General features: G+C 42.0%; 1 protein-coding gene across 1 annotated transcript in view; it reads right to left on the bottom strand.

Annotated features, from left to right (window-relative positions):
- Positions 1 to 237: 237 nt before the first annotated feature.
- FAT3 (FAT atypical cadherin 3) overlaps positions 238 to 10,814 on the bottom strand; it is a 354,360-nt gene continuing 343,783 nt past the window's right edge. The window contains exons 24-26 of the mRNA XM_026084321.1: positions 10,071 to 10,726; positions 7,822 to 7,935; positions 238 to 857 (exon numbers count right to left, since the gene is read on the bottom strand). Coding sequence (XP_025940106.1) covers positions 238 to 857; positions 7,822 to 7,935; positions 10,071 to 10,726 — 1,390 coding nt within the window. The remainder of the gene's footprint in view (positions 858 to 7,821; positions 7,936 to 10,070; positions 10,727 to 10,814) is intronic.

The following is a 10,814-nucleotide window of genomic DNA, read 5'->3' as shown; positions in this document are numbered from 1 at the left end:
CAGATTGCCTGGAACAGTTTTGTGATGTGTAACACTTAACACAATTGGTCTCTTTGTGTCTGCACATACAGTATCATTTCTGAACAAGTTAACAACGGGTTATAGTGTATTTTTGCCTTGCCCAATATATATAGATACACCTTTAGCAAAATTTCTTCTCAATATTTATACTATTAATTGGACCAGATGACCAAAAAAAAAAAAAAGAGAAGAGGAAGAAGAAGAAGAGAGTTTCCTTTACACTTGTGTCTGATGCTGGGTCTCCACAAATGGAATGTGAACATTTTCTAGGTTGAGTTCCTCCACACTTTCATAGTCACTCATGGCTACTTCGGAGTCATCAAAGCCGCAGCTGGCTGAGACGTCAGAGGAGGAGGCATCTAGAGAGTTGTGCAAGGATAAGGGCATCTTACCTGCACCAACGTTTTCTGTGTTCTGGCTTGGGCCAACAGCAAAAGTACTAAACTCATTCCCAGTCTGAGACCCTGCAGTGTCCATCTCATTGGGGAACTGATGAGGAGGAAGGTATTGGCTAGGGTGGAAGTGTGGCCGTCGCCTGCAATCGGGGCTGAGTGTACTTGCCATTGAGACCGGCTGTGAGGGCGGAAGGGTTTCATATTGGTCCGGATAATCCTCTGGAAGAGGAGGTGGTAACTGGTCCTGGCTTAAAAACTCCTCTTCGTGAGGGGGAGGATAGTCGCTGTCGATGTCATAGCCACCAAGGTAGTAATCTGTTTCCAGCTCTCTGGTACTGCCATGATGAACGGAGCCTCCATCTGCTGTCTCAAAATTGGGCACTTCCTCAATGTCGGATAAACGCGCGCTTGGCATCCAGTCAGAGGTATCCCAATGATATGCTGCAGCAGGAGACAGAACCACGGCATTCTGTTAGGATGGAGCCTCTCATGAAAACAAACTGCCTTGCATGCACTCGCTAAAGAGCAAATTCAGTCCTCACAACCCGTTTAAATCACAGCATGCGCCACAGGCCACTGACACAGGTCAGCCATGCTCTGACCAGAGGGGTAGGAGAGAAGAACAAAATTGTATTATGCTAATGCAAACAAGCAAAGAAACAAAACGTGACCACTCTAAAGCATTTTACATCTTAGGATGCTACTAGTTTGTATTAGAAATTATGAGGCTAAGAAATCAGAATGATAAAAATCTTTGAATTAATGCTTTCCACAGTTAATTGAAAAAAATGTACGAATGAAGTCAGCATGCTTATGATATCACACTGAATCTCCCCTTCCACCTCCAATGACTTTGTTTCAGGAAAGAAAGTGTATAAGCAAACAGTCTGATCAACTGAGACACTGAAAACTGGATCCTGAAATAAAAAAAATGTGGCTGGCCATACTCATGCAGCATTTGAACACAACAGAACTCAAACAAAACAGGACATGTGAAGCAGATCAAAGTGAAAAAGATCAAATCAGTGCCCTCCCCGCCCCAGCGCAGGCCAATAGGCAGAAAGTGTCTAAGAAAAGTCACCTCTGTTGTAGTTCTGTCCTTGATCCATTACAGACACTGTCAGATACAAAGTGAAAAGTAAAAACTGGTAACTTGGAGCTGGTTACCAGCATACTGTTACATGTGAAAACACAAAACTCTTTGCATGCATATTTCTAAGGTACAGCTGGCTCGGTGTCATTTTAGTAGCATTTTTAATTGCTCTTTATTTTAATGTACAAGATAAGCTTGCCCAGTCAAATACAAACATACATAAAGAAATGATTATGTCATGTGTATTACATTCCTTCTCTATCATGTCTTAATTATTTACCCTCATTACACAGATACGGAATTACATTAGAGCTGGAATTCTTAATAGAGAAAGGGCTATCCGCCATCTGTAAGGTTTATAATTGCAAAGTACATTTCTCTCTCACTTGTTCTCTTTGAAACAGAAAAATAAGAATCTACCATTCTCAGGGCCGGTTCAAACAAATCTGGGCCCACCTGGGCTCAGATACCTTGGTGATGGGCACGGTATAAGAACCTGAACAGAATAGAATACAAAGCCATTTAATGGGGCCGTCAGCTACAATGGCCCACAACCCCAAACCCACCGCCCCTCCTGCACCGCCATGCTAGCTGGTGGGGAGCGAGGCATTCCAGCATGGAGAGGGCGCAGGCATAGGGGAGAGAGCAAGGAAAGAGGTTTTGTGTGAAACAAGAGGGGAGAATAAGCTGTAGCGGTTTCTAAATGAGATGCTCTTTTTCAGCCACAGGTTATTGGGCTTCATGCAAGAAGTCACTGGGCAAGGTCTCCGGACTGTATTGTGGGGGAGGTCTGGTTGGATAATAGCCCTCTCCAGCATTAATCTCCAGGACTTAACCAGGGATGAGATAAATGGGGAGAGAGGACTATTCTCCAGGCCTCCATCTATGAATATCACTCTTGCCCTTGCTTATCACCACATAGTGTATGGGGTGATAGTGATTTATTTGTTAGCTAGACAGTAGCTTTCTAACTGGTCTGTGTTAGCCCGGGGTGAGAAAGGTTGGGGCTTACTGCAGGTTCGGCAGCACTGTCTGAACCGGCCCTAACCACTTTTCTCTTCTCTTCCTTTCTTTCTTTTTCTTTCTTTTGAGCGGATTTTGCTGTCTTTCAATCAGTGCAACGGCACTGCACCCAAGATGTGTCAGGTGCCTCTGAGCTGCGTCGTTTCGCGATCCAATAGAACCTCACTAATCTGCTGACTTGCACAACTCACAGCTCCCACGGGAAGGAGCCCCTCGTCCTGCTGCTTGAGCCCCTTCCTCCTGCTGCTTCTGGGCAACGTTTCTACCAGTGATGCACTGTGAGTTCCTGTGCATCTAACAAAATTCACTGCTTTCGCCAGCTCTGCTGCAGAACATGTAAGATTAACAGGTCTCACATAAAGAATTCTAGAGCGGGCAAAACCTCTTGAAATTGCTGCCAGCCTGCCCTTTTCTGACCTTAAGGCATGATGGGGAGCTAATGTGTTTGCTCAAGCTTTTCTGTAGGAAGGTAGGATCATTTACAATGTCTGTGCTTTCTTTTCAGTGTTTTATTTTCTTATTTTTGTATTATTTTTTGAGTGGGGTTAACCTTGGCTAACTTTCTATGGGACAGTCAAAAGCAGGCCATTCTTATATTTCAGGAAATTGGCAAAAATAGTACAGACAAATATTCAAATGTCATCATTAGTTAAGACTAAAAGTGCTTTTCAAAACTGCTGTGAGAATACCTCAAGAGAAAAATCAGTTATTTCACAGAAATAACTTCCTTGATCATCTTTAAACTTTATTCAGGCTGGGTTAGCTGCAGTTTTCAAAGCTGACTTAACTTTGTTAAAGACAGATGAAATTTTGGACTCATGGATAACTTGAGTTTATGATGAATTGACCTTTTCCCCAGGTTAAAATAAATGGAGCATAAATAAATAAAAGTAATATTTAGCTTTGATACATCACATTTCATCAGTAGATTAAAAAATGCTTTACAAAAGAGGAAAATAGTAATACTCCTCTTTTACAGATAGGGAAACCAGTTTGCTTGTAACGCAATTTGCCTAAGGTTACCTAGGCAGTCAGTGGCAGAGCTGAGTACTGGGTCCCTGGATCCAATCATGATGGTCTATCCAGTGTATAGATCAACCTCAGTGGGCAAAGGTAAGGGCAACCAGGCTACCTTACTATGTGACATCCAGGGGGTCATGTCTGCACATCTCCTATTTGACACTACGTTACCTGGGGCAAACTGACTACCTGCCTGAAATCACTTTGCACCTTTCCACGTGATCCCATGGAGTTTATAATCCAGCTTTACTGCTGCCTGGGATACTTTACAGCCTTCCTGCATTTTCTTCAGCTTCCCAGCCTCTGCAGACAGGATAATCACAATGATTTGGCTGCATTATGAACTCAATCCTATTTTCTCTGAAGGTAATGGAAATAAGCAAGCAAAAAACATTGACTTGAACAGAAGAGGATGAAGGCCTTGACACCTTTTCTATCACCTCAAATTACCCAAAGATACATCACTCTTGCGTTCTTGAGTTTGCTGGTGAACATGCTGATTTGCAAATCTCAATCACCCGCCATGGTTTTGCTGGTCAGTGTAGATTAGTGAGGTTCTGCTGGAATGTTTCACAATGAGAACAGGAAGCATTGTTGCATAACAATAAAGAAAAAAAAAATAAATACCTTCATTTTCTATAGTGTCAACTACATTGTTGACAAGTTGTATGACAGTCACTATGGAAGCTTGCATGGGAGGGAAAGCAGAAAATAAAGGGAGGGGAAGGACAGCGTCAGGTTAGTATTTAAAACACACATCATACGTTACCACAATAAATTCTCTCAAACAGACAGAAGTGACATTGAAAAAAAAAGGCTGCCAACCAATTCATGATTTATGCAGTGGGTTGCAGGACATTTCATTTCAGATAATCCCATACATTTTCAGAATGGTGATAAATTCCAAAGCGGCATTTCCAAAAAGGCATATGGGATGATGTATATCACCTCATAAATTCAAACAGACTGGCCAGCTGATTCAATTAACCAAAGCAGTATCTTGTCTACCTGACACTTATTTCTAATTCATTCTTGCTTAAAGGTCTCCAGAGACAGTGCCATGTGCTCCAAGGGATCATTATCTTTTAGACCATCATACAATCTCAAACGGTGCTAAGCCCTCAACTTAATCTACTTCCTAACAGGAATGTTTTACTTATTTACTGTATGTGCTGTTCAGTATAATGCCTCTGGGATATTAAGCAGTACTGCTATAATTAAAAGGACACAGACAAGTAGGTTTGGTTCAATATTTGATCTGTGTTTGACAGAATATATTCACAAGTGCCCTGTGCCCTGCAACTGTTTTACCAAAATATACTTTTCCCTTGAAATCGCTAACGTAGACAATGCAATCATTTAACACAGAGCCAAACAGGGCTACAACGTGTGGTCTTCTCAGTGATCTGGAGTTTGGACCAGCTGACACCCCGACACTCAAGAACCTGAGACAAATCCCATTCAAAGCAGTGGGGAAGCTCTCATTATGTTTAGTAGACACTGAACCTAGCTGTCTTCCACTGTCTTTAATCACTCTGAGACAACTGACTGCTTTGGAGCAGGCTGAGGTGGGGACTGGAAATGCAAGCCAGAAATACTTTTTGGCGTCACAAAGCCAATAGACCTAGAGGCCACAGGAAATGGGTTAACAGTAATAGCACCATTCAAATATATGCTGAACATATTGAGGCCTCTGTTAAATTTTGGGCAAGACACCAAGGATCTCATCCAATTTCCTCAGTTCTTGTGAATGGTTGGCAAGAAGAGTCTTGATAAGCCAAAGAAACCATATTCTAGTGCTATGCTGAGCATGCTTATGGCACTGGTAGTTGTATAAGCAAGGGAGACTCGTATTGGCTAATGCATAATAAGCATTACGCAAAAATAAGTGACACCATGTAATTAGCTGCTGTGCCGCTGGGAATAGAGCCACAAGAGGAGCTTTGACCCACCACCTCAACGGTAAGGTCACAGCAGCATCCTATTCCTGGCTTCCCTGCTGACCTCAGTGAGGGTGGGGAAGAGCTGGCAAAAAAGAAACCACCACCAAGGGTCTGCCCCTCTGCTAACAAGAAGGTCAGCCAAATGGGAAACAGGGTAATGCGAGAAGGGAAAGCAGTGCTTCTGCCAAGGATCTCACAGTTACAGGTAAGGGAGAGTAAAAAACAAAAGGTCAAAAAATCAGGGCCAGCACAACATCCTCAGGGCAACTAAGGGTTGGCTCTAGTGGGTGCCAAGCTGAGTGTGCTCACAGAAGGGCCTGATCGGAGGGAAACTTCCACTCCCAGGCAACTCAACACAAGAGGTGACACAGGGCAGAATATCCAAAACCAGCACTGCTCTGGGGCAGAAAACTGGTGCCATCACACAGCAGTTACTTAGACTTTGAAGCACTACCAGCCAACGCCTGCTGTGAAATGGCAACATAAAAATCCACTTTTGTCACAGCCCCTCCATTCCAAGTTGACATGTTTACATGAGCTGTTCACACCTTCAGCAGGTCCCATTGCTTCTCTGGTGCAAAACACGTTTCCCCAGTCAGAACTGGTTAACTGGTTTCACAACACAGTGTCGGCACAATAATTTGTTCAGAAGCATGATGCAAGCCTGCACGTCCTCGCTGTCTAGCCAAGTAAGCACTTGGCAACATTTGTCTCAACTTTGGGAGAAGAAGCTTGGAGAAGGAGCATCCTTTCTTATCTCCCTGAAGAAAATGGATGCTGAATTGCATTTGTTGCAGTTTCACTGACAACCTTTTAACCTTTGCAGGGTTGTTTCCTATAACAGCATTAGCTAGATGGAAGTGCAGAGAATTAAAATGACAGGAAGGGGAAGAATTTATGGCTCCAAGAGGGGTATCCTCTAGCCCCTATATTCATGTACGTTACTGTGTACATACTTGCTTATGTCTGTATTTGTATTTTAGGCTCTTCTACTGCAAACCCTCCCCCTTCTTCCCCCACTGCAAGAAAACCAGAGCATGCTGTCTGGCACTGACCTCTGCAAAATGACTTGGATGTTTTAAGTCATTCCCTTCATTCTCTCTGAAGATATGTGAGCATTGATTTGTTTAGACCCTGAACTAGAATTCTTATTTTTAAAGGCCATATTTTAAATGCAGCTTTCACAAAATATGAATGGGCGCAGAAAGGCCAATCCAGCTTCAGAGGGCACTGATTTAAATGGAGGCAGGATCCAACACTTGAAAAGCCTAATTAATATTTGGGAGATATAAAAAGTAACCATGTGTACAATAAATAAATACCTGAGTAATTATTATAGTAACAACAACACTATCACTTTTTTTTTTTGCAGGGAAGAGGTGTCTGAAAAGCACTGAGAAGCTTGACAAAAAAACTCATGATGGAAAAAGGCCACAGCTGAACCAAAAGAAACTGCAAGTGCACTTCACTTTAAGGGCTTTTTCCAACCTTTAAGAGTACCTAAGGAAGAGCTGCATGACATGACTGTGCAACTGAGTCTCCAGACAGTTCATTAACTGGTATTGAGGATTGTAAGTGCAATTTCTTTGTGATAATCTTTTTCTGTGTATCTGAATGAGGCTTCCTGACATCCATCATACCTCCATGGCAGAAACATCCTCCCTTTTCTCAGACCCACTGCTCAACATACATGGGCCTTAGGAACAAATGTTTCATCTGACTTAGTAGGTCTCTTTCAGGCTGTGTATGGCTCTGCCCATGTCACCCACTGAGATAATGATCCAGGACATGACTGCGGGCAACTAATATTCTTCGAGCAAGGATTTAATGGTGCTCTATTGTTCGTTCAGCTGTGATTACCAGGAAGAGGCCAAGTCACCAGAGATTGCTCATTGCTGCATGTGGAGCACTAGCAGAGTTTTGCTGGGACCATGAATGAGACCTGGCACACTGCACAGAAATTCCTATTGAATTGACTGACGAAACATGAAAGTGATCCTGTTCTAAGAGGAAAAATGATAGAAATTCTACAGTTAAGCTTGTTACCTATTAGTTAACTTGCATGTTGGTGAAGGGGCCCTGCTGTATCACACCTCTAATTCACTGTAAAGATTAGCAGTGATACAACAGCTCCAAGCATCAAGATTCTAATTACAGTCATATAATTTTAAAAAATGGCCACAAACAGAGGGTTTGAATGCAGGACTTTCTGACTTCCAGTATCTTTAAAGGGTTTTCTAGATATTTCCTAAATATTTTTAATAATACTAGAAAAAGAGTATAATCCCTTTGTCCCCAGCATAATAAAGATAAAAGCATCTCTTACCATTGTCATCACCCGAATCAGACTGGAAGGAGCTGAGGGACTGTACTTCAGAGTTGCTGCCTTTATTACTTCCTGCAAAACAGGTCACTTCTTCAGCGTCATCAACCCCTTTACCTTCATTGACAGTGAAAACAAAGCAAAACAGTACTCTATAGGTATGCACATTTGTCTGTTTATACCACGGAGCCATTTAAATGTTGCCACCAAGCAGCCTTCTATTATTTTTGTCAGAATATAATTAATTCCTTCAGACAGAGGAAACAACCTATTGGTTAAGAAGGCAGCTGATGAAGATGCTTAGACTTTTGAAGCATTTGAAGCCCAAATAGCCTTTCAAATGGCTCACACCACCATAATCAAGGAAGAAACATCTGTATTCAGTATTGCCTCTTTCATGCCATGTAGTCTCAGCAGCAAAGAAAATGAAGACTTGAAAACTGTGGTATAAACATCTTATACACGAGATCACAGTCACATTTATCTTTATTGTTCATTTCCTAATTTGAGAGTCTCATTAAAAGCTCATTCAAAGCTCAATGAAGTTATTGGGCATCTTTTAATTCACATCAGTGGTCCTTGGATCAGATTTTAATGGCTCTGCTGCTGACGAATAGATTAACTTATATTGCTTTTCTTCAAGGACATTCATTCTTGACAATCCTCATGTGATTAAACACGCAAAAATAAGTATATTCAGCCATACATTCTCTGAGTGATAATAAGGAACAAAAAACTATCCTCCGTAGTAAGCACTGAGATACCTAAGCTAATTATGAATGACCAAACTCAGGTGCTGCAAACAGGCTATTCACATAAGTGCAGCTCTACACCTGGTATCTGTAGATATTTCTAACCAGCATGAGGCACCTCCATATAATAATGGTTGATTAGCTGCTGCTGAGAAGCAGGGTATATGCTAGATGAAGTGAGTGCTGCAGTAATGAAGCTGCACTGCTTACCACTTCTTGACAGCTGAGGTCTGTCTCTATGGTATGTCCTCATGCTGTGTAGAAATTCTTTCAGATACTAGCAGCGTCTGTGGCAGAAACACCCAACAGAATATAGAACAGAACAGCTGGTTTCCATGCTTATTCTTTCAATCAATAAAGCTATGTAAAATGGTTAAAAAGGTCTACCACAACATTATCACAACTTCTGTGGAATACAGCTTGAAGAAATGAAAATTATTCCTGATTTCCACTAAAAGCCCTTTGCCAATGTGTTGCCTTTGATGAAAATGTACATGCCAGGACACAGGTATAAGGTAGTTCCAGTTTCCTCTCTCTATTCCTCAGATCATATTGTCTAAAACAAGGGGAGTATAAAAGTTACTGGATCATGAGGTATTATCTGACATTTTTAGTTTAAGTGGGATAACAATGGGATTAAATGCATTAGGAAGAAACTACTAAAAAGAAAAATATTTCCCAATCCATATGACATGTCCTGACTTTCAAGGATAGATGATGTAGGGTCTTAACTCCGTCCCTGCAAACTGGTATTTCATGATATGATAGAATATGTCAAGTTTGCCTCATCTCCAACAGCTTGTTCAGGAATGGTGGTGTGCTATGTTACCAGGCTGGAGAAACAGAGCACAAACGGATTAATTGTGAGGATCAGAAGTTTTGTGATCACTCTGATACTGAATGAAGACAGGAATGCAATGGACTGAAAAGGTGATCTGGTAAGTACTGCATGATTTCCTGCTCAATTTCAGAGACGCTGGAAATACAAAGTATTTATTAGTGCATTTGAGCCCTTGCAAAACAGTATTGCTTCTTGCAGAAATTTTTAACATTTGAAACTTCCTCGGGAGACCAACTGCCCAATGCCAACTCAGTTTGTAGTCAAGAATTCATCCCCATTTTTTTTTCCAAAAGAAAGGTGCTTGCATTGTATCACTTGAAGAACTAATGCTCAAAGCACTCATACCTGCTCTCTGAACAAGCAAGACAAGTATGTATTTAGTCATATTTAGATGCATATAAGTAGAGCACTCGTATGCCTATTATTAATTATATCCTTTCAAAACTTAACCAAATCCCTTCTTTGTGAAATGTAACAATTTAAAGTGCATTAGTCTTCAGCTTAGTGCATTAAGTGTTCCCCATCATACTTGCAGAGCATTTATCATAGAGTGTTTTCTGATTCATTCTGCTACTCCTGTGCTACTCTAACTGTTGCATCCAGAAAGCGACACTTACCTACAGCAGAAAAGAGTGAAAACAGCATGCAGCGCTACTTACTTTCTGTGCCGGCATCCCACGTGCTCTTCCTGATGGAGTCACAGTCAGAGCGACACGGAGATACGGTGGGCAAGTTTGGAGCTACGCTACACACCACGACACCCCGCCTTGCTGTCAGTATTCGAGGGGACTCAGGATGAAACGTTGTCATCTCCTGGTGCTCCACCCCAAGCCCATCCACTATCTTGTCCAGGTTATTCCGTGAGTCACTCTGGAAGCACGGGGTATAAGCCATTGGCCTCACAGGAACCTGTGGAGGCCCAACCTCTTGGTAAATGTTTCTGCTGTCTCCACTGTTTCTTATGTTCTTGAATTGGATGCCATTACTCTTGTTGAGCAGGGCAGCAGTAGCCGGATCCTGTACAAGGGTGATATTGTTGCGTGAATAGTTCTTCCTGAACACTTTCTTGCGAAAAATGATAAAGAGGACAATCAGCACAAATATGACAAACAGGACCACAGCTATTCCTATTAACTCCTCCTTGCCGACGTATGAATGCCCAGCTTGTATATTGGGTACCACCACAGGCCGAAGGCCACAGTATTGCCCCACATAGCCTGGAGTGCAGTTACACAGAAATGAACCAAATATGTTGACACAGGAGCCACCATTTTCACATTCTTCTCTCTCACACTCGTTGATATCATCCTCGCACCTTAAAAGAACAAAAGGAAAATATGGATCTTGAAGAATGCTTAGCAAACAACCTAGCTTGCAAGTGATGACTTAGGTTGTCAAAGTGG

Source organism: Apteryx rowi, unplaced genomic scaffold, assembly GCF_003343035.1.
Source record: "Apteryx rowi isolate R43461 unplaced genomic scaffold, aptRow1 scaffold_636, whole genome shotgun sequence".
Taxonomy (NCBI): Eukaryota; Metazoa; Chordata; class Aves; order Apterygiformes; family Apterygidae; genus Apteryx; species Apteryx rowi.
This window is presented reverse-complemented; position numbering and strand designations above follow the sequence as displayed.